Source organism: Miniopterus natalensis, chromosome 2 (genome assembly GCF_054644295.1).
Source record: "Miniopterus natalensis isolate mMinNat1 chromosome 2, mMinNat1.hap1, whole genome shotgun sequence".
In the NCBI taxonomy this organism is placed as follows: Eukaryota; Metazoa; Chordata; class Mammalia; order Chiroptera; family Miniopteridae; genus Miniopterus; species Miniopterus natalensis.
Genome location: NC_142082.1, coordinates 97,754,291 through 97,779,175, shown reverse-complemented (window position 1 = coordinate 97,779,175; position 24,885 = coordinate 97,754,291). Strand labels below are relative to the sequence as shown.

The 24,885-nt window shown below is 40.1% G+C and overlaps 1 protein-coding gene across 2 annotated transcripts in view; it reads left to right on the top strand.

The window, feature by feature from the left end:
• The window catches only part of FRY (FRY microtubule binding protein), a 505,671-nt gene that overhangs the window by 175,079 nt on the left and 305,707 nt on the right, over positions 1-24,885 (top strand). The window contains exon 1 of one of the 2 annotated variants that reach the window (XM_016213841.2): positions 19,402-19,713. The exons of the other annotated variant lie outside the window; for it this stretch is intronic. Within the exon in view, the coding sequence (XP_016069327.2) occupies positions 19,644-19,713 (70 nt within the window). The 5' untranslated portion in view covers positions 19,402-19,643. Of the gene's footprint in view, positions 1-19,401; positions 19,714-24,885 lie in introns of those variants that run through there. 2 annotated transcript variants of the gene reach the window in all.

Genomic DNA, 24,885 nt, shown 5'->3' with positions numbered 1-24,885 from the left:
CATAGGAAGATGATAACTATTAATATTATTAATTATTCATCATTAGACAGTAAAACTCCATAGTCTTCTGCTGTTGGAGTTCATGCTGTAAATTAAACAGGCATGTGAAATAGGAATGTCTATCTTCTTTTAAAAACTGGAAAGAGCTGGCTTTAAGAAAACAATTATTAGTAAACTATACTTAACATTTTTTTTCTCTTTTCTGTTGGGAAATACAATGGTGGGTAATAAATTCAGGTTGAAGAAATGCAAAATATAAGTGTGTGGTCCTGATACTTTGACTAGGGTTTATATATGAAGACAGATGTCTACTATGGAATCTTTACTATGAGAAATGCCTATATTTCCTTCATCAGTAATAGAACCAGATGAACAAAATGGCAACTTTGAAAAAGGACCCTGAAGTAGCCTAACCCTGTGCCCTCTGCAAGAAACGCCTCAATGATATCCTGAGAGGGTGTGTCTAGCTTCTGTTCAGCTGCCTCCACCTTCACATCATTCTCCGAAGTGATGAGCATAGTAACCTCTGGCTTATCTAAATCCTCAATCAGAATGTGTAACAGATCAAAACACTACCAGTGTTGCCATAGAACTCACAGTAATATCCACAAGCTACACAAAGCCAAAGGTCTAGCCACCATCTGTAAGCGGGGACTCTAATTAGAAATATTAACAAGATTAAAGCAGCCCACTGCTAAGTTTTCTGTATCACCAGCCTGAGTCTGAAATGTTTCTCTGCTTGGGTCACATTTATCACAAAAGGCCTTTCAAGTTGTCTGTCTGATGATTCTCAAAAGGTGAAATCCTAACATAAGGAAATGAAGTTGTTTTCAGTCTAACCAGCAAGAACCCATTTGCAAATCTTAATGCCTGTGTTTCACTATGTCAAGGCTCAAAGGCAACATCCATCAGCTCTTTTTAACTGGCCCTTCCCTGGCCATGCAGGCTACTCCAGAAGCCTGAGGGCAGCTTGGGCCCAAGACCAGAACTTCCCCAGACCAGCCCTATGGTGCCCTCTCTCTTCTCACCTTGGGCATCCTTTGCCTTAACAATCAGCTCTACACTTGCTGCCCTGGTTCAACCTGGATTCCCCCACAAACAGTCCCTGTGTTTGTTCTCAGCCATTATACTCAATATTTGGATAAAAAGTACTCCAAGTCTCTTGGCTGCCAAACCACTGAATTGTCAGTCTTTCTAGCTGGGGTATGGCGACTTCAACCAAATTCAGAGAATTGGGGATTAAGCAAGCCATCTGACAGGCACATTAACCTAGACCATCAGAGGGCTATGGACCCAAGGCAATGTTGTGCTCACATCCTCAGCAGCACCCAGAGACCAGTAAAGAAAATGAAATTATTTTGGAGACAGTCATACGAGGCCTATAATTTACTGTAGACCATAGCTCGTGAAGGCTCATGAGCAGAGAGGTACTGTTGTAAGCATTTGTTAATGTAGATATTATTTGACAGTTTGTTTGCTGATTTGGCACATTATATTACATGATAGACATGTAGTAAGTTAAATTGCAACAAAATTTACTCATTTATTTATTCAGTATTTCTTGAACACCTCTCTCATGCTTGCGTTGTTCTGGGTAATGGAATTACAGCAAGGAATAAAATAGAAATAACCCTTGCCCCCGCAGATCTTACATTCTCATGGGGGTGGGAGGTAGACTACAAATGAGTGATTATGTGCTATTCAGAAAGTAAGATATGTTTAAATAAAATAAAGCAAGGAAAGGGGGTAGAGTGACGAGAATGAAATCATACCTTACGTATGATGGTCAGGGCAGGCCTTGCTAACAAGCAGAGACCTGAACAAAGAGGAGGCCCAAACTGTGGGGACATCTGGGCAGGGAGAGCTCAGGCAGGGGGAGCTCAGGCAGGGGTTGCTCAGGCAGAGGGAAGAGCAAGGAAACCACTGGCTGGAGTGGAGCTACTGCTTGTTCACTGCTGGTATTTCAGAAAACATAACAGAAACACAGACTGATTTTTCACTAGACTTGCCCTGCTCTGTTATTGCTATTTTTGTTTTAACTAAATGTCCATGAGGAAAGAGTATTTTTGTTGTACTAAGTCTGTGTTCTTAGTTGGCTGAGGAGTTAACCCCAGACTGTGTGTGCGTGCACATACATATACATGTTTCATTAAATTGGAAGAGCAGTTGAGACATACATGTTTATGCTTCACTGTGGTAGTGTGAGAGTTAGTCATCTACCTGATCAGAAGAGCCCTCATGGTCTGTTTTGCAACCAGTGTTTAGCAAGCAATCCGGCAGGTGCTATTATTTTCACCCTCCAAGTAAAGCAGGGGAGTTGGGTGAGCACCAGAGTCATCTAAAATTTGAATAAGGACGGATTCCTGCAGGTCCCCCACACCTGTGTTTAATCACTGCAGGAGCTCTCCTATTGTTGGCAGACAATTTAATAAGCAGAACCTGGGATGAGGGTACTTCCTGATGCCAGTCTTCTTTTCAAGCAAATTGGCCTTCCCTGATCTCCTAGTAGCCTGTTTGTGGGCACTCAGCTTCCTGAGCAATGTTGGGAATTTTTTTCTCAAATTTTTTTACAAAGCAAACACTTCTTATGCTTCTCAGTGTTTCCATGAGTCTGACTCTAAGAGGTGACCTGTGTCAGGAGAAGAGTGGTGCCGGTGATGCTACACTTGGCCAACCTGGCTCAATTGGTCCAGCTGCAGTGGTTCTGACCACCACCAAGGCTGTGGCCATCCACTAACACACTGGGGACCTCAGGGACACCAGACCACTGAGGTAAAAGAAGAACAAATGAATAAAATTGTAATCACCTTATAGTTACACTCTGAAATGCCAATAATGTAGCTTCCATTGGTCCCTGAGAGGACAATTTGTGAAAACAAAGACAGTGTTTGGACTCATTCTTTAACCATTTTGTTTAAATGTTTCAATTCCTTTGTGTATGAATCAAAGACATGGTAGACCTTCCCCTGATGTGAAGGTAGTTACCTTCTCCTTGGAAAAAAACACCCTGAGACGTGGTGGACTTCCTTGCTTAGAGCTGCTTCTCTGTCCAGTAAAATTTAGTTTTTAAACTAAAAACTAAATTTAAATTTAGTTTTTAAATTTTAAATTTTAAAATTTCCTCCTCCCCATTCTCTAGCCACCTTGCCTTCCTGAGGTGGAAGAGCCAGGTGAGACTGGAGAGGTAGGCAGGGCCAGCCAGTCAGGACCTGAAAAATCAGGACAGTAGGCCATGGGTTAGCAGCATCAACAAATGACTTAACTAGAATCAAATTTAATTTCAAGACTGAGAAGTGCTGGCTGGTTCATTGGAGGCTATTGGTCACCTTCGCAGGTGCGTGGCCACAGGAGACAGATGTGGACTGAAGAGGCGAGGAAGTAAAGGCACCATGTAAAGCCAGCTGTGTTGAAACACTAAACTGTGATTGAGACGTCAGGAAGATGACGTGGAAATTGGAAGGAAATGTAGAATAAAAGGAAGCTTTTTGTTTTGTTTAGTGTTTGCTTTTCAGATGTGAGGTATGTTTTCACAAAGGCTGGAAAGATCTTACAGAAAGAAAAAGGTTCAGATACAAGAGACCAAGGGCATGAGGTCCCAGGTCCAGAAGCCAAGAGGGGGCCAGAAAAGGTGTTCCCATCATCTTAACAGGAGAGGATGGTAAGGTGGTGCTTGGGATTTGGGGGCAGAAAAATTGGGAGTATTTACAGCAGCTGTCGCCTATGGGCAAAGCCACCCTGATGAGTGGGAAGTGGGTAGGCTCTGGGGAGGAGAAGCGTGAAGTGACTGTGACAGAGCGTGGAGCACACACTTGCCCTGAGATGACCCGGGGAGCGTGGCTCCCTATACTTGCTTGCAGGGATTTTTCCTACTCACCACCCTCCCACTGATCCTGTAAGCATACCTAGAAATGTTTGAGTAAAATGTTTTGATTTTGTTTTCTGGGGTTTTCTGATGCCGAATTACACCACTTTATATAATTTCCTACAAATCCCAAACATTTTGCCATGGAAGCAGTGCATTTTGCTCTGGTCATTTTTCCTCCCTATTTTATTTCTAATTAATTTTATGATTCTTCCCTCCATGTTCTTGTTTTACCATCTGAGTTGCTCACACTTCTGGCATCACAATTTGAAAAGCACATGGTTTTGTGTCTGTCTTTTCTGGTTGTTTTTTGTAGTTGCCAATCATGATCCATTCTGCCTTCCTTGTCATTTTTATAGAACATATTATGAAGTTGGACTCTTTCATGCAAGCCCATTTGCAAAAATATACAAATACTTTGCCTCATGTATGTTTTGGTGCATGTGCCTTCGCCCCTCTCAAATGGGAACATTTGTGGCAGTAAGTAGGATGTCTGCTAGGTCTTTCCTGTCCTCTCGTCCATTCCTGTTAGACCCCGGCACTCACCAGGTCCTGCTGCTTCACCTCTTGGCTCTGTATTATGTTTAGTTTCTGCTCTGTGTTCCGTGTTTGTGCGCTCCACATCCCAGTCACTTTGCTGCAGGCACCCACAGTCTTATCTTTCTTCCAACAACATTCTGAAGCAGGGGAGCCCCTTGGAGGTACTAGTCATCTTGTTCGGTATTCCTCAGACCATAGCAAATAAAGAAGGGAACTAACATTTGGGAGCATCTACCTAAATTAGGTGCATTCCTTATGCTATCTTATATTAACCCTTTCAGTAACCCTGCTGTAGGAGTCATGGATCTCAGTTTATACACAGATAAATCCCAGAGAGATTCAATGCCTTCTTGAGACATATTTCAGGGCCAGGACTGGAAACATCCTTCTTCCTGCCCAAACCTCAAAGGGGATGAAGATTACCACTGTGCATCACCTGGATACTCATGCAATGGGCATCCCAGTTAAGAGCACAAGCCTTGACTTTAGCTTTGAGCTACTTTTGATGTGAGGGTGGTTCTCCTAGCCATCAGGCATGTTCACTCATGAGTCCAGTACAGACAGGAGGCACCTTGGCCAGTAGGTGGCGATGTGGCAGCACTGCAAGTGGACCCAATGCACATGGCAAAGCAGCCTAGTGAGGAGTCTTCTAGAGGGAGGGTGTTAAAACTTTTTTTCCCTTTAATTTCTTAAGGTGAAATTTACATAACATAAAGTCAACCATTTTAAAGGACAATTCAGTGGCATTTAGTATATTCAAATGTTGTGCAACCATCTATCTGGGTGACAAAACATTTTCATGGTTCTAGAGTAAAACCCCTTAACTATTAAGCAGATTCTCCCCATTCCCCCTCTCTGGACCCCCTGACAACAGCCAGTCTGCATTCTCTCTATGGATTTACCTAGTTTGGCAATTTCTTATAAATGGAATCATGGCAATATGTGACGTTCTGTATCTGGCTTCTTCCACTTGGCATCATGTTTTCAAGGTTCATTCACGTAGCATGTACCAGTACTTCATTTCTTTCTTTTGGCTGAATAATATTCCGTTGTATGGCTAGGCCACAATTTGCTTATCTAGTCATCCATTGGTGGACAATTGGGCTGTTTCCACCTTTTGGCTGTTGTAAATAGAGCTGCTGTGAACATGGGTGTACATGTATTTCTTTGAGTCCTTGTTTTCAAGTTTTTGGAGTATATACCGAGAGTGGAATTGTGGGGTTATATGGTAATTCTCTGTTTAACTTTTTAGGACCCACCAAACTTTTCCACAGTGACTGACCCATTTACTATTCCCACAGCAATGTATAAGATTTTCAAACTTTTTTTGACCACGACTCACAGTAAGAAATACACATATTTTACATTACCACCCAGCATTCACGTATGTGAGTCTATATATAACATATGTATATATCATACTTATTTAAATATATAAAACAGAAATTTCATGAAATTGTGTTTCCCCTTACTACCATATGATGCACTCTGATGTGTTACTTCCTGTCCTATTTTATTTAAAAAATTATGCTGGTTTTGGTCCACTAAATTAGTTCCATAACTCAAAGCAAAATGAAATCCTAAAAATTAGCTGTTAAGATCGGAGTACAGTTCTAAGTGTATATAATATATCTCCTTTCCATTTGGATCATCAAAGAATTTAGGGTATCATTCATCAACTTATCAATATGTATAAGTTTGGGGGGGACCTATTTAACTTGTGAGGATGACATTCTATATATTATATTCTCAAACATGGGCAGTTTAGCTCACATACAAATGTCATTTATATTGCATGTACTTAATACTGTGAGGACTGTAATTAACTGGTGCTTTATATTTTGGGTGAGTTTTATACCTATGGTTTCCTGGAAAAGTGCTGTGACAACATGTTATTTTCATTTATTGAATGGCTCAGTTCTTTCAGTATCACTTGAGTATTTCATAGAGTAAGACATTAAAGCATAGAGTAGTGATGACAAAAAGAGCAAGTGAAGTGATAGAAGAAGAGAGAGGAAGAGGTGAATCGAGAGAACTGGGAGAAAATGATGATAAGTTTCTCAAATGTGTAGCAATTATGACCATTGTCAAGAATCACCTGAAAGTGAGCTCTCCTAGAAGGAGTGGTATCTGGGAGCAGGAGAGATGATTGATGAGAGCCCACACTCTCAGGCAAGTCCCTGGGTAGGACTGAGGGGGTCCATGGGCATTTTTATTTTTTATTAACCTCCAACCAAAATTTGGTATTTTCTTCAAATGCGAATATAGGCAAGCATAGTATTAGCAGTAACTGTGACTTTGCTATCAATCGAAATCACAGATATTTTCATCATATTACAGTTGCTTTAATTAGGTTTAAATATTGTTTATGTTCATTATTTTATTTTAAAATTATTATAAGTATTGGGCTTGCCCTGGATTATGTTACTTAATGTGTTATCAAAGAAATGCATGTTTACAATACCACAGTTTTGTAGATTTTTAAATAATTTTATAATTGTATTTCAAAGTAACTGGTTTCCTTTGGGATCCCATGTATTTTGTCTTATTTGTGTAAACACATTCTGAGGAGGAGCCCATGTACTTTGACAGATGCCAGAGGAATTCATGGCACAAAAATAGTTAAGAACCTCGAAGAGCCTCACTGTCCAATAAGAGAGCCACCAGCCACTTGCAGCTCTGAGCACGTGGAACGTGGCCAGTCCAAACCAAGATGTGCTATGAAATACACACCAGGCTTCAAATATTTAGTGCAATAAAAGAACATTAAATGCTCCACTGATGATTTTATATTTATCACATTGAAATGATACTACTTGGGATACATTGATTAAATAAAATATATTAAATTTAATTTCACCTGCTTATTTTTAACTATTATAATGTAGGTACTGAAAATTTTTAAATTGCATGTGTAGCTCACATTACATTTCTGTTGGACTTCACTGGCCTAGCATCAGATCCGCGTTCCAATCTTGATTCTATCATATAACCAACAATTATCATCATTACTGTTATTGTTATTATTTTACCTGTCCTAGCTACTGGATCCCCATAATTTTCAATTTCCTTGTCTGTAAGAGTAGATATAAGCCCAAAGGAGAGAGTACAAATGGAGCCTTCTTCCTAATACATTTCTTACTATCAGAAATACCCTCCATCCATGTCCCTTTTCTTGACTCTTCTACCCATTTTAATAAATTAAAATTTTAAGTTATATATGTGAAGTGATACACAAAGAAAAGGATATAAAAATTCATAGATGAAGTGAATTTTTAAAAAAAATTTAAAGGATAAAAAAGGGAAAATTCGTTTGGAAAGCAAAAAGAGATGGAAAATAAGTCTTGAAATGGGGTGGAGTAGTAGGCAGACTACAGTTGCCACCCATCCTGTATTTACTCAGAGGCTGAGGTGGCATTTGGGTAAGACCCAAGCAAACCACCAGCACATTCCTGGAGTTTTGAAATGGCCACTTGAAAAGCAGGACAACCTGGTGTATCCCGAAACGAAAAGCTAAAAGTGCAGAGGGCTATGTGCAGGGGATGGAAAAGGGAGCAGTGTGTCTCTTTGAGTAAAGGGCGGAGGAGGGACTCCGGTCCTATTGTTTGTCTGATCCTTACTGTGTTGGAGCCCTGAGCATCCTAACTCTAGCACCCTGGGAATAAGAGCTCTTTCATCTACAGAATCTCCTTTGAGATGATGAAACAACTTTCTATACATAGCAGAATATAGTATCACATACACCTTTTAAATGAGAAAGGAATCGCTCGGACACACAAGTGGACACTGGCCAGTGCCTGGTAGAGTAGGGGCTGATTGTGAGCTTGCATTTCTCCATAGCTAACACCATAGGGTCTGAAGCATGTCCTGCACCTCTGTTTCCCTGGGCTTCTCAGAGTAACCTCACCCACCCTGACTGTCTGCAAAAATCATTATTCTCACTCTGGCTCCTAAGCTGAGCCATGCATTTAGAATTGCCCTCACCACCAGCCAGTTAAGCTTCTCCCTGCCACCATTCAGTTTCTAATGGCCCCACCCTTCTACACAAAGCACTGCCTGTCTGGTCAAAGTAGGGTGGTGAGTTACCCACCCTTTCTAAAAACATGCCTTGCAAGACTCTCTGTCCTCCAAAATATACTTGCCCCTTCACAGTTACATGTTTGACGGTGTGTGAACTGTGCCTGTGGGTGGAGAACGTGATGTACGTGTTTCTGCTTCCCTGTTGTGGAGCTCAGACCAGTCTTCTAAAGGCAGAAATCAGAGGGTCTGAACTACACAGCACCATGAACAGTGGTCATTTTGAAGACTTTGAAGGCTTAATCAGTGATGCTCAGTAAAGTAGACTTTTTTTTTAAAGCATTAGTTCCAAATGAAGAGATGTTCTATGTATCTTTAATTCCTTAGTTCAACTCTTCTCCATCTCAGTGATAATAACCGGCTTCAGCTGTCATTCACCCTGGGGTACAAGACTTGTCCAGTTTCTATCAGTGTTTCTCTGGGCTGAACAAAGCACTCTGAGATTGCATCACTAATTTCACAGCAGACAGCTCGATTATTTTCATACTGATTTATCTTTCTAATTTTCAATTATTTTTTGGCCCTGTGTCATCTTCTTCTACTAATCAGCCAGTGTGTGCTTTATACTGGATACTTTTGATACTGGCATTATGAAAACATAATCGAGAGCATGAATCTGTTGCCAAAACATTCAGATAATGTATGCCAAAGACTTATATAAAGTAATTTATTACCCAGTGTTCTGCTTTCACCAGCCCATGGTTCCTCTCAAGAGCATGACCTGCTCTAAGGGACAGAGTTCTTTATTTAGTAGAGAAGTACCTTGTCCAAGGTCACAGTATCAGGGTCCAAAAAAAAAAAAAAGAGCAGAATAGTTTCCTGATTCCCAGTTCTTCAACCTTTGTTAGTAGGTTAACTATAACAGGTGATCACACTGAGAAGGGAAAAAAGGAAAATTTTTTAGTATGTATAAATTTAAGTAACAAGCATAGAAAAAAAAATCTGTTTCTAATTTCTCCCAATTTCGTTGACTTTAAAATTATAAATTTCAGTAACTATATACATTAAATTGTACCTTTGAGGAAAAGTTTACCTTCCCCTTATGATTTAAAATCTAATATTTATTTTTGTGTATGAAATTGGGGATATTAGGGGGAATATTAGCTCTAGCCCTAGAGGTAAGGCTTTTGTCATTAAATAATGGAAATCTCTCTTTTTAAATCTATTTTTTATTGAATTTATGGGAGTGATACTGGTTAATAAAATTATATAGGTTTCAGGTATACAATTTTACAGTATATCATCTGTATATTGCATTGTGTGCTTATCACCCCAAGTCAAGTCTCCTTCCACCACCATTTATACCCACTTTACCCGCTCCTACCTCCTCCCACTTCCCCCAGGCCCCCTTCCCTTTGGTAATCACCACACTCTTGTCTGTGCCCATGAGTCTTTCTTTTTTTTCTTTGCTTAATCCCTTTGCCCTTCTCATCCAGCCCCAACCCTTCCCCTCTGACAGCTGTCAATCTGTTCTCTGTATCCATAAGTCTGTCTCTACTTTGTTAGTTTATTTTGTTAATTAGATTCCACATATAAATGAAATCATATGGTACTTGCCTTTCTCTGACTAGCTTATTTCACTCAGCATAATACTCTCTGGGTCCATCCATGCTGAAGCAAAAGGTAAGATTTCCTTCTTTTTTTACAGCTGAGTAGCATTCCTTGGTGTAAATAATGCTGCTATGAACATAGGGGCGCATATATTCCTTTGAATTAGTGTTTCAGGTATCTTTGGATATATTCCCAGAACTGGAACTGCTGGGTCATAAGGCAGTTCCATTTTAAATTTTTTGAGGTAACTTCACACTGCTTTTCACAGTGACTGCGCCAGTCTGCACTCCTACCAACAGGGCATGAGGGTCCCCTTTTCTCCACGTCCTCGCCAACACTTGTCGTTTGTTGATTTGTTGATGGTATCCATTCTGACAGGTGTGAGGTAATATCTCATTGTGGTTTAAATTTGCATCTCTCTGATGATTAGTGATGTTGAGCACCTTTCATATGTCCCTTGGCCATCTGTATGTCCTCTTTGGAGAAGTGTCTATTTAGGTACTTTGTCCATTTTTAAATTGGATTGTTTCCTTTTTTGTTGGTGAGTTTTATAGTACTTTATAATTTTTGATATTAACCCCTTATCAGATATATCATTGATGAATATGTTCTCCCATTAGATGGGTTGTCTTTTCATTTTGTTGATGGTTTCCTTTGCTGTGCAAAAACTCTTTACTTTGATGTAATCCCATTTGTTTATTTTTTCTTTTGTTTCCCTTGCCTAAAGACATATATCAGAAAAAAGACTGCTAAGAGAAATGTCAGAGATTTTACTGCCTATGTTTTCATCTAGAATTTTTATGGTTTCGAGTCTTACATTTAGGTCTTTAATTCATTCTGAGTTTATTCTTGTATATGGTGTAAGGAGGTGGTCCAGTTTCATTTTTTTTGCAAGTATCTGTCCAATTTTTCTAGCACCGCTTATTGAATAAACTGTCTTTACCCCATGGTATGTTTTTCCCTCTTTTCTCAAATATTAATTGACCATGTAGACCTGGGTTTATTTCTGGGCTCTCTATTCTGATCCACTGATCTATGAGTCTGTTTTTATGCCACCACCATGCTGTCTTGGTTACTACAGCTTTGTAGTATAGTTTGATACCACGTAGCATGATACCCCCAACTTTGTTCTTCTTTCTCAATATTGCTGAGTCTGTTCTGGGTCTTTTGTGGTTCCATATGAATATTTGGACTATTTGTTCTTGTTCTGTGAAATACGCCATTGGTATTTTAACAGGGATTGCACTGAATCTATAGATTGCTTTGGGTAGTATGGACATTTTAATGATGTTAATTCTTCTTATTCATGAACACAAAACATGTTTCCATTTATTTGTATCTTCTTTAATTACTTTCTTCAGGGTCTTTTAATTTTTGAGTATAGGTCTTTTAAATCCTTGGTTAAATTTATTCCTAGGTATTTTAGTTTTTTGAAGCAATTGTAAATGGATTGTTTTCTTAGTTTTCCTTTCTGCTAGTTCATTATTGGTATATAAAAATGCAACTGATTTCTAAATATTTATTTTGTACCCTACTACTTTCCTGAATTCATTTATCAGTTCTAGCAGTTTTTTGGTGGAATCTTTAGGGTTCTCTATATACAGTATCATATCATATCAAGCATTTCCAATTTGAATGCTTTTTATTTCTTCTTCTTGTCTGATTGCTGTGGCTAGGACTTCCAGGGCTATGGTGAATGAGAGTGGTGAAAGAGGACATCCCTGTCTTGTTCCTGATCTTAAGGGAAATGGCTTTAGTTTTTGCCCATTAAGTATGTTGTTGGCTGTGGGTGTGTCATACATGGCCTCTCTCCCTTAGATTGTCAAATTTAAAAAAAAATGACAAGAGCCAACACAATAGCTATCTGGTGTGAATGAATTAAAATTATATCTTTTTTTGTCAGATTGGCAAAAAATATATTTTTTTGCTGTGCCAAGAATTTTAGTAATTAGTTTATGTGTGCAATGAGATGAAAAAGGTTGAAAATTGCTGCTCTGGACTAACATCCACTTCTTTTGTCTTGGCCTTGGTTTTCATATAAAACTCCTTTGCAGGGGATGCAAGTGGGGAAGTTCTGCTGCTATCTTTTGCTGAAAACAATTTTAAGAGACATAATTTTCCTTATTTGCATGTGGATCTGTGCTACCAGCTATGCTTTAATGAAGTTCAGTTACATTACATTTTTAAAATATATTTCATTTGAAAAAATTATTTGTATTGGATAGTCATGGAGTAAATGTTTTCAAAACTCACAGAATTTATTTTTGTGATAGTTTGTCTATGTGGGTTGGATTTTTTAAGGGAATGATGATTGCATTTTATGTTTACGTAATGAACATTGTGTGGCATCACTTCCCATGTATTCTCTATTTCTCAGCATGGATAGATCAGCCCAAATAAAGTATCTAAAAGAGACTGAAAAATAATTTTGCGACTTTCTCAACACGTGGCTCTTTAAGCTATCTCTGAAAGGCCTCTTATTCTACCATGTAAAGAAAAATAAAATCCTGTCTCCTTAATTGTCACCATTGATCTCAGGTGCTATCTTTCTAACTCAACCCAGTAGATGCTTAATCTGACTTGGCACAGTGTACTGTAATAGTAGGGAGATAGTATATTTGATGTGTTTTTGGACTTTGAAACTGCTGATCAGAAATTGACAAAGGAATTTTTTTTTACATTAAGTGATTTTTCTTTGTTTCCTCAGATTGCTAGTAAAACATTTCTTTTCTGCCTAATACAGTCTGCCTGAATGTGCATGTCCTGTGACAATAATTACATATGTGTGCCCATGTGCAGCCATCCCCAGGAAAGGGGTGGATTCTAATCCTAACTCAATCAATTCTATCAGATGTTTTAAAATTATTAGGCGATGGCTCTTGATGCTGACAAACATTCAGAGTATGTGCTGAGCTTTGTTTTCACATTTTTTTGAACACCTCACACTTTTGTCTTAAAAAAAACTGTCACAAATACTAAGAAAAGGAAAATTAAATATGAATTAAAACACAAACCAGTTGCACTTCAGTTGCACGTTGTTTTTCACAGGCAACAGATAGCGCTGGGCGTGTACGACAAGCCTGTTCAGTCACTGATTCGCTAAGTCTTTTGCATGAGGACTTAATTGTTCCCGGAGCTGTCAGGCAGACACAACTGAGTGAGATACAGCTCTTCTGGAGGGAGAGGTGGACAGCAAGTTGCAATCGGAATCAAGGCAGGAAGCAGGGAAATGCAGAGACTGTGAACTACATACTTACCCTGTACCACTCTCACCCCACTGCCATTGAGCAACCTGAAACGTAGGTGACCAGTTGGCCACTGCCTTTCTGAAACACTGTTTTCTTAGTTCCCACTGCACGAGTGCATCGGGTATCTTGACCACAAATAGGGCTCCCTTCCTGTGGATCGAGTATTGGGCAGATGCACTCCATACCAGGGTGGATACAGCTCATGACTACCCCTTTGCAGGCTGGAAAGTAGGTTTCAGACTGAATTTCCACCTTCACTCCCCATCCCAGGTCAGGTATCCTTGTATAGATGACACCCTGTACCAGGAATCAAATTAATGTGAAAAAGAATAGCATTCTTATCTAGTTTCCTTTGGGTTGGGACTAGAGCCCCCAGGGAACATTTCCCTCTCCAGGCAAGAAGGCAGTGAGAACAGCTGACCCTTGAACAACACAGGTTTATACTGCAGATTCACGTAAAAGCAGATTTTCTTCAATCAGTATACTGGAAAAATTTTTGGAGATTTGCAATAATTTGAGAAGATTTGCAAATGAAACTTATGATTTTTGTAATAACATTTTCTTCTCTCTAGCTTACTTTATTGTAAGAACACAGTATATATATGCCCAGCCAGGCGTGGCTCAGAGGTTGAGCACCAACCTAGGATCCAGGAGATCGTGGTTCGATTCCCAGTCAGGACACATGCCAGGGTTGCGGGCTCAATCCCCTGTAGGGGGCGTGCAAGAGGCAGCCGATCAATGACTCTCTCATCATTGATGTTTCTATCTCTCTCTCTCCCCCTCTCCCTTTTTCTCTCTGAAATCAATAAAGATATATTTTTAAAAAAGGATACAGTATATAACCCATATTATATACAAAATATGAGTTAATCAACTGTTTATGTTATTGGTAAGGTTTCCAGTCAACAGTAGGCTATTACTAGTTAAGTTTTTGGGGAGTCAAAAGTTATATGTGGATTTTTGTCTACAAGGTGGGGAGGTAAGAGAGGGAAAGGGTGACCAACTACCCCCAACCCTGTGTTGTTCAAGGGTCAACTGTGGTCCCAGAGAGTCAATGGGGCCTGAAGTACTCCTATTAGTGATAAGGAGCTTCTTCCTGAACTTTCTCTAAGGAAATTGGAAACCATGATTTTCCTATTGCTTGTGATTTTAAAAAAAGAAATGACTGAAGTTCTCATATTTTCTACACCTAAATTTTACCAGCTCTGTGACTATTGACCTTATTGTATGCCTCTTTAAGCATCAATTTTTCTAATCTCTAAAATGGGGCTATTAGGAGTACTTCATAGACCGGCCAGTGTTGCTCAGTGGTTGACACATGCACCAAGAGGTCTCCAGTTCAATTCCCTGTCAGGGCACATGCCTGGGTTTCTGGCTTGATCCCCAGCAGGGGGCATACAGAAGGCAGCCAATCGATGTTATTGTTTCTCTCTCATGGATGTTTCTATATCTCTCTCCTCTATTCCTCTCTCTCTAAAATCAATAAAAAACTTTTTTTTTTTTTTTTTAAAAAAGAGTACTTCATAGGTTTGGGGTAAGGATTAAATATGATAACATATGTATTTTTAGCACAATATTAATGTTAAATAAATGTAGATGGTGTCATTTATTGTTACCACTTGTCTCAGGTAACTTTCGGACTTTTTTTCCACTCTGATACCATTTCCTGAGGCCTCCTTCTTTTCCTGTATTACTGTTACCTTTCTGCCAATCCCCAACATCTATGCCCAACTTCTTGCTTCAAGATCCATTATATGTTCTCCTAAGGTTTTTAAGATATGAAAGCTGAAATAACCTGGGGTCATGTTAAATGACAACTGACGTAATATAACAAGCCAGGGACAAATTCAGACTTTACTGTTATAGTTTAAGTACGTTTGTCCAGGTGCCTGTTCTCACCACATTTTTTTATAACACCCCTCCCCCCTCAGAAAAAGAGGAGACAGAGGATAAAGGTTTTCTTCCAGCCAGCAGCAGGTGTCATTCTGTTTGATTTGTAGACCCTTCAACAAAACAAAGGCCTTTTCTGTTCGTTTACAGTATATGTTCTCTTTAAAGGCACTAGAATGAGGAACAAAAGCACACACTGGACAAGATTTCATGTTTAATGGGCAGAAACTGGGTGCTTAGTTGCTGATTCACTCTTCACAGGGAAAACCAGATGCCACTAAAACATTATTTTCTAAATAGCGTTTAAATTTCCTCACAAATTGCTATGTTTATAGTAGTATTGAAAACCTTGAAAAGCCAGTTAAGATCTCTTTTATAAAATCAACAGAGAGCATCTCTGGATGCCTGAGTAACAATATATTATAGCATGTTTGCTCACTGCTGCTGTTTTTAAATGCCTCCAACTTGCTATCCCCAAATATTTGTCTTTGGTGTTTAAAACTCATAGGCTTTCTCAGTCACAAAAATGGTACAAATATGTATTTAATTTAAATTTTAAAGTTCTAGCTTGGTGGGCATGACTGAGAGGTTGAACATTGACCTAAGATCCAGGATATCGTGGTTCGATTCCCGTTCAGGGCACATGCTTGGGTTGTGAGCTTGATCCCCAGTAGGGGGCGTGCAGGAGGCAGCTGATCAGTAACTCTCTCTTATCATTGATGTTTCTATCTCTCTCTCCCTCTCCCTTCCTCTCTCTGAATCAATAAAAACATATTTTTTCCTTACAGAAACAGTTTTTAGTTTTTAATGAACTTGTAAACAAAAATGCTCCCATTTCAAAATATAAACAAAATCCCAGATCATATAGATGTTGACAGTGATTACATTTATCTAAGCAACATACATACATGTTCAGTTTTAAGATGTTAACTAAATTTCTGTGACAATGCAGAGTACTAGGGATAATCTAGTAGTCACTAAGTTTTCCTTAAGTCTTCACTTTAGATGCTGTTATTTCTAGCACAGGGTAAGCAGACAGTCTCTCATATGCTCAAGCACTGGAATCTTTGGTTGCTACTATATCAGCTGGCTTGCAAACAAGAAGCCAACCATTTGAAGAATGTTTTAAGTGAACACTTGCAAGCTCCAGGGATGGATAAACCATAAGAATGCACAATTGTGAGCATTTACAACCATCACAACTGTGGCTGAAGACTGTTTATGCCATTCTTCTGAAATGAGATCTCAAAGCAGTATAGTTCAAAGAAAAAGATTTTAACAAAAAATTGGCATATGCACAATTTCTCCACCAATTTGTGTGTGTCGACCATTTAGTTAACTTTTTCACTTGAAAAAATGTGGGAGAAAATTAGACACCATGTTTCACTTTCTCAGTTAATATTCACAATTCCAGCAGCTACAACTCAGGACACAGCATCACCAGTGCTGCCCAGAGCCAGTTTATACTGAAATTAAGTTCTTTACACCAAGTAAATGGTTGTCCACAACCACTGGCTATTGTACATATGAACTAAAATTTCTAGATTTGGGGAGAAACAAATGCTGCTCCCATCATCTGCACTACTTCTTCTATTCCTTGATACATGCTTACAAACCTTTCATGTTACTCTTCATTGTCAGTTTGCTTGCCTGTGGGGGTTTGGGCCTGCTAACCCTAAAAACATGTATTTTTTTTAAAATTTAAAGTTCTATTCTGAGTCCCTAAGGGTTCATAATAAAAATCAATATAGCTAACATTCCATTGTTTACTTTATGCAAGTCACTATGCTAACCACTCTTCATTCCTAATGTCCTTGAATCTTCCTAACAAACAAGTGAGGTGGGTACCACTATTATTCCCATTTTACAGATGAATAAACTAAGGCTTAGTGAGGTCAACAGCTTGCCCAGGGTTTCATAGCCAGTATGGACTGGTGCCAGGGAGGACCAGGGGCATGTCCTATGAATCTTTGTGCTCATCAGTTCCAAGGCACCCTGGTCACCCACTGCCTTCTACAGTGGGAGAGGCACCAGAAAGGTAGGCATGGACATTAGCTGTTTTCAGATGTAATAACTGTTTCAAGGTAAAACCTTTGGGTCCGATTTCACCTGGAATACACACATTCAAGTTACAATAAACCCTCGATTTTGTGGACTTCTATTTAACAGAGTTCACATTTAATGGTTCATATGTCACATGTGAAAATTAACACCTTGTTAATTTTAAAATACTTTTAACCAAAATTTGCTTATAATGAAATTAACAGGCTATTTTTTTATTAATTCACTGGTGTGTTTTTTAACAAATTTTAGCAAATAGGCCATATGTTGGCAAAAACACTGTAGTAATTTCCCTGATATAAAATAAATATTACATATCCACAACTATAGTCTACATATTTAAATCCAAGAGATTTAACAAACTCGTAAACAATGTTTGGCGAATGATTAGCATGTGACCACACTGCATTGTGTGCAGTAATTGGTTCTGTTGTCACATGGTGTGACTTTCTGCAGCAGTTTTAACTCAAGCCAGCAGATGTTCCTACATGCAGTAAGCCACACCCCAGTCGTGTGCATTTGTTTACTTGTGGTGACTGGTGAATGCCAGCATTTACTAGACCTATTCAGTATAAATTTAAAATTACAGTGATATATGTAGAAAACATTTCTGGGAAATTAAACTTCTCATACATACTTAATTTTAATTACATAAATGTGTCTACATAAGTAAAAACAGCTAAAGTAACTAATTTGTCAGATATTTAACATGCATTCAGAAAACCTACTTTATTATGTAATGGACTTTTGGCTTTAACGGACACCCCCGTGCCCGAATTAGTCCGTTATATCAAAGTTTTACTGTGTAGGTGATAAAACAAAATTAGCTCATCAAATCTCATATGCATGTAAATGAAAAAGAACCCAATCTAATGAGAGATTTCATGAAAATAAAGTGCTGTGAGTTGAGCTGGAAATCCTACGGGGGGTATGCTTACCTTTTGTGTACATGCATGTATTTTGAAAAGTCATTAAATTGATGGTGTCTTAGAGCATTCCAGGACATAGTTTTAAAAGTCAAATTTTTAAAATTCTTAGTCTTAAAAACAGTGTGTTGTTCTCTTTCCCTTTCATTTTTCTCAAATGAACTGTTAGTCTAGGAAGTCCTATTTGTGTAATGATTTGAGGGGGGTGCACAACAATTTTTATGCTAATTACCAATATGGTTTATTAAGGATTCTATGGTTTATGAGATGGTTGGCCAAATTGCACCTACTCAGACATAGCCTGTCATAATTAAAATACTCTTGTTCAGTGCCCTGATCAAGCTAAATGATAATGAGAAACAAAGCTAACCAAAATCAGGACACCTGATACCAAGATTTCATGAAGTAAAAAGCCATTGTGTAACAAGGAACCTAATGCTTTAGCTTCTTGTCCTTTCAGTACAAATAAACTAAGCTTTATTGGGCTCGGTGCTTCTTAGAAATGAAAGGTTTGAGAAACAGATCCCCTGTGGAGCCTGACATTCTGTGAATCAGCCCACTGAGCAGTTGGCACTGGTCCCTTGCGCAGCCCACTTTGGTGCTGGTATGCCCCTCAAAATGACAGCATTTCTGGGAGGGAGACACAACAAAGTGCAGATTCCACTTTGCCAGTGAAAGAAGAGGGAGAAAATCCTGAGCAAATACCTTCTTGTCGCCGAGCTTTCCTACTGCAATGAGGCTGAAGGATGGGGCTTTTAAGAAACGTCACTGCAACCAGATCCAGGGGTGCAGCCTGGCTCACTGCAGCACAATGCAGCTGCGTGTGTCGCGGACAGACACAAGGGGAAGCAGCAGTCTCCGGGCGCACAGGGCTGCTCACTGGGAGCATTTCTGAACTGAGAGGATCTGCAGAAGCTTGGAAATTCCTCCTGCAGCTGAGTCAGGGGCCCTGTGAGTTGGAGCTCAGGTCTAGGCGGTAGGCAGGAGGCGGTGCTCCCAGCCCATCCCTCGCCGTACCGCGGCTGCCTGGGGAGAGCTGGGGCTGAGGCTCTCCACAGGGTCCGGGAGGCCAGCCCAGGACCCTCCCTCCCTGGGAAAAACGATCATCAGGGTGCAGGTTCTCCTCAGACCAGGCTAGAGCGAAGCCTGTAGGCAGCCGGCAGCAGGCGCTTCTGGTTATGGCAGCTCAGAAATGAAAGCAGCAGCCACCACCTTTGAGAGCTGGAGGGAGAGCGGCACCCAGCAAATAAGAAAAATAAGAAACAAGTCCTGGACCCTGAAGAGGAGGAGCGCTGAGCATCTCTCTCCTGCTCCTCCATGTCCTTTACATGAGGACTCCCTGTCCTCTGAGAGGTAAATCTGCAGAGCCTCCCTGTGTGCTCTGACCCCCTGCTGACATCACTAACCTGTGACAGGCACTTCTCCACCCGGTACCTGCTCCTCCTGCTGCTCCCAGCCCAGCCCAGAGCCTCTTTGTATGCCGCGGACATGGCCAGCCAGCAGGACTCTGGCTTCTTTGAGATCAGCATCAAATATTTACTGAAATCCTGGAGTAATAGTGAGTAACAGAAAATAACCTTTGTTTGTTCGTTTGTTTGTTGGCTGGATGTTGTATAAGGTGGGAGAAATAAAATCTCAACTGGATGCATATGCCTGTGAGCCAAAGAAGTTTTTTTGCTTCCTCTGCTATGAAAATCAAAATGTCAGTGACTGAACTAGCTCTCCTTAGGTGCAGAGGCTGCAGTGGGATTTCAGCAGGTTTTGTTTGATTATATTTTCAAGTGCGATGGCCCTTCTGAGTCTGGCAGAGCACAGCATAGGGCATTTGGACTGCATTTCCTGCCTTGCTGGGCCTTTGGTATTTATTAGATTTGTTCAGTCTTAATCTCAATACTCTGTGAACTGTGGTTTAACCAGAGGGGTATAGCAGGGTTTCAGAGTACTTCATAATTGTTTTATTAGGGCATTGTCTAAAGACAAAAAGTACTTAATAGTCCAAAACCTAAGACTCATCTTTTTTGTACACAGAGGCATTTGCACATTTATTTGATCTGTGTAGATGGTGCTCACGACATTATTTAATATTTGAATTTTTAACAATCCTGATGTTTGCTATAGTCCAAATAATGTGCTTTCCTGAAACGTAAACAAGTGAGGTTCTGACCGTAATCATTTATTAGGATATCAGACTATTCTGGCTTCTTAAGTTCCATCTTTGACCAGTTAAAGATTTTAGCAATAAGGTATTTCAAAAAGACAACCTCTAAGGCTTTGTGGATCTGGAAGCAAATGAAAATGAGGCCTTCGGGGGAATCAGTAATGTGTTGTGTTTTTGGAACAATTTAAAAACAAAGTCTTTCCTGTTTCACCAATAGCCTTTGTACTTGCTCTGGGTAATAGATTGTCAGCTATTATGGATCCTTAATTGTTTAGAATTTTTAAAAAATTTCCAAGAAATATTTTGATGTTATATTAGGTGCATACTAATTACATACCTGTGTGCTAAGACCTGGCGATTAATTATCTCCTACACAAATGACCTGTGGCCAAGATGGTTCTGTAAACAAAACCTGGGCAGGAGAACCTGAGCCATAATTGCTTTGAGAAAACTGCCAAAGTCTCTTCAGCTTTAAGGTATGCAGGGATGTGCATCTCTCAATGATATTCTCAGAAACCATTTTTTCATGGTTGTTTTGCACTATATACACTATGGGGTTTGTCAGAAGCTGTTTTCTACGAGTGGGGAGCCATTTAGGAGCAATACTGTCACCCAAATAGCATTCCTTTATCTGTTACAGCCATAACTCATTTATTGTGTGTGTAATCCTTCCTACTGCGGGATAAATCTCCCTTTGTTTCTCCACCCTTTGATTAATGAAAAGAATCTGACATGCAGGGCTCTTTATGGAACAGTTTTCTCAACACTGGAAAGGCCTCCTGTGTGTCTGACATCAGCCAGTGGTTTTTAGTCATTTTGGGTTCTCTGAGGCCAGATTTTTTTTCTTCCATCAATTTTTGTCATTGCTTTATTAGATAGAAAATTGTGCTCTGACAATACTGAGACCAGTGGAATGTCTTTTTAAAATCTTTCTCCCCTTGACTATTTTTAAATTACTCTAGACAGAGTATTTATTCCCTCCACCCTTCCTAAGCTCTCCCCACTCCCTCCACACTCACATCAGAAAATCATTCAGAATGACTGTTCATTTGTATTTGGGGAGCCTCTGGGATACAATTTTGAATTCTTTCAATTCATTCAGCAACTATTTATTCAACAACTACTATGTGCCAGGCTATGGGGCTGCAAAGGTGAATAAGACAGGTCCCTGCCCTTGATCTTAATGTCTGCACTGCAGAAAAGAGAACTTGGTGTTCTGTAGCGTTCCTTTGGGGCTCGAAATGTTTTTAGTCCGTTCTTGAAAGAGGAAGAGGAAATATACTTTATGCTTAGTCGTCTTTAAACTTGTTGCAACACTAACCTGCTTGTAATCTAGCATCACTCCCTGTTTTACATATTTTCAGCAGCTAAGAGAGAAAGGAATTTGTCTGTATGGAAGACAAAGTAGAAAGTAAACAGAAACCTTAGGGCTTTAAGCCACTCAGGGTAACCTGGCTGGGAGGATGCACACGGGACAAGCTGCCTGCTGCCCAGCATCACAGGTTTGCAGGGAGGACCTGTGAGGAGAACCAGGCCCCTAATGATAGAGCAGTGCTTATTTATAAAAATGCAACAATTAAAAAACAATGAAATGAACTCTATAACTATGGCTGGCTGCTTTGCAAAGTGGTAGTAAGAGAAAAGATAATCCCATGAATTTTTCCAAGATTTCCACTTGCTTGGTTTTTGTTGTTGTTGTTGTTGTGTGTGTGTGTGTGTGTGTGCGCGCGCGCGCTTTGTTAATTCTCACCCGAGGAATGGCGCACTGTGAGAGAAAGGTCATTTTACATACTGGAGAATTAACAAGCCAACTGAGTCAGTCATTGCCCAGTGAAATGAGTTCGTTTCTTATTCCCTGTTCATGTTGACACCCTTTCTTTGTTGGCATGCCCACTCCGGCAGGCTGCCCTGTCACTGTAATGGCGCTGGGAATTAAAATGGCATTAATGTCTGGGAATAAAACGTCCTTCGCAAGGCTCACTGCAGCGGCTTTCCTATCCCCTCGGACACCTGTTCTGCTGCTCCCTCCCCATTCTTGTCCAGGCCGTCCCCAGCCTCGCAGTGATTCTCCCAGCTACTGCCCTGCGGTGGCCAATCTAACCTGGAATACTCCAGTGGTGACACAGAGCATCCTGGAGAGGCTTCTGCCAACATTTCAAAGACTACACCACAGCTTCTCTTACCCCCAAATGTCCGTGACCACCGTTCAGGGCCTTCTCTGAACTCCTCATTCATCCTCTCATGTTGTTTTTCTGCTCCCACCATGTTTAATCTGCTCTCCCTCCGCTGCATTTCACTACCTTGCTCTGCAGTCCATGCCCACACACACGTCAGCCCCCACCTGGCACACCCTCACCTGGAACACACAAGTCACTGGACCAAATAGGTTTGGTTCAGTTCTCTTGCTCTTATACTTGTGTGGCCTTGGACAGTTAACTACTCTGCCTCAATGTTCTCATCTCTACAACAGAGGCAAAAATACAGTAATGAGTAACTCACAGGAGTCAATGAGATATTAAGATGTAAAGCACTCAGATAATTTCTAGCACATTACTTTTTTTTTTTAACATTTATTGAGCTTTTACAATAAACTCCAATGCTGCCCTTTCCTCTAAACCCACTTAAAATCAGACTTAGGCCATATTTTCTCTTAGCATGAGATCCTCAGGGAATCATTCTGTGTGTAGTCAACTCTTCCACGCCCTGGAGAAGGGAATTGCATGAATATAGGATGAAATTAGGTGCTTGCTTTGGGATATTTTTTTTCTAGATTTACCTTTTAACTTTAGTCCCTTTTCCACCTCAGCTACTATTAGAATGTTCCTACCTTCCCTAAGTACATACCTTCCCCCAGCATGGGTGGCCTGGGGATTTTCTCAATGGCAGAAAATCACCTTGGCTTCTTAGGTTTGCTATAGAAAAAGCTTAGAGCTGATAGTTCCAAACTGTTTCCTAGAGAGGAGGGCTTGTTGTGTGTTGATGGGTAGAGCGGGCGTGTGGGCTCTCCTGCCCATCTGAAAATTCTGACTGGCTCTCCTGGCGTTTACATCCATCCTTGTGCAGTGAACACAGCCCAATGACAAAGTTACAGTTAGAATCTATTCAAGGCCTTTACCTTTCCAAGGCAGTTTGTGCCCTTCCTATAACATTTGGCTTCACCATGGAGGGAAACTTTTGAATGCTTATTAACGCTTTCAAGTAACGAGTTAATTCATTTCATTGACAAACTGCCTTTTGCTTCCTTTGGAAGGATCTGGTGTGTGTTGTAAAATGTCTAATGTTGGTGTAGAAAAACCTGCAAAAATTTTCAGAATTGAATGTGGCATTTTTCAGATAGTGAGTTAGGTTGTGGTGCTAAGGACACTGTTTCTGTCCAACATAGAAGTGCCAGTTGGCATAGGGTTAGCTCTGGGGATGAAAAATTCTGTGCAAGCGAGGTTCGAAAACACCACAGACCGGCAGCAGAACAGTGCTTATGGTCCTGATTTGTGTCAACCATGTACACAAAGACACTAGGAGAAAGGCTCTTGAAAAATCTCAAGATGTTAGTTTTAGCCTCTTTATAGAGTTGGTTTAAATAAATAGAAAAGGAAAGGGGTTTAACCAAGTTGCCTAAATCCAACAGAGCAGTATTTACCTCACTCAGTTCTTTTTTTTTTTAATTGTTCAAAATATTACAGATGTCCCCTTTTCTCCCCATTGACCCCCTCCCACCCCACACTATTGTCTGTGTCTTTGGGTTATTCATATATGCATATAAATTCTATGGTTAATCTCTCCCTACCCACCCACCGACCCCTACCTTCCCTCTGAGATTCATCAGTCTGATCCCCTCTTCCATGTCACAGAATCTATTTTGTTAATCAGTTTATTAAGTTCTTTAGATGCCACATATAAGTGAGATCATGTCGACATTTGTCTTTCTGTGCCTGACTTATTTCGCTTAGCATAATTTTCTCCAGGTCCATCCATACTATCCCAAAGGGTACGAGATTATTCTTTACAGCTGCGTGGTATTCCATGTGTAAATGTCCCACAGCTTTCTTATCCACTCATCTGCTGATGGGCATTTGGGCTGTTTCCAGATCTTAGCTATTGTAAATTGGGCTGCTATGAACATAGGGGTGCATATATTCTTTCTGATTAGTGTTTCAGGATTCTTAGGATATATTCCTAGGAGTGGGATCACAGGGTCAAAAGACAGTTCCATTTTTAATTTTTTGAGGAAACTCCATACTGTTTTCCGTAGTGGCTGCACCAGTCTGCATTCCCACCAGCAGTGTACCAGGGTTCCCCTTTCTCCACACCCTCGCCAGCACATGTCATTTGTTGATTTGTTGCTTGATTTACCGCTAAAATACTGCTCACTCAGTTCTTTCAACAGGAGAAGGTACCCAGCACTGATCCAGGCACTCAGCATTACTCCAGTATTTCTGCAGCTGTGGTCCCTTCTGCTAACGTTGCTCATAGGCCTAATGAGACACAAAACACCAAATCAGCATCTACTCTAAGTAGACAAGGGCAATGCCTGGATTTATGATAGAGACAAACTAGAGGTGTTGTTGTTCTGGT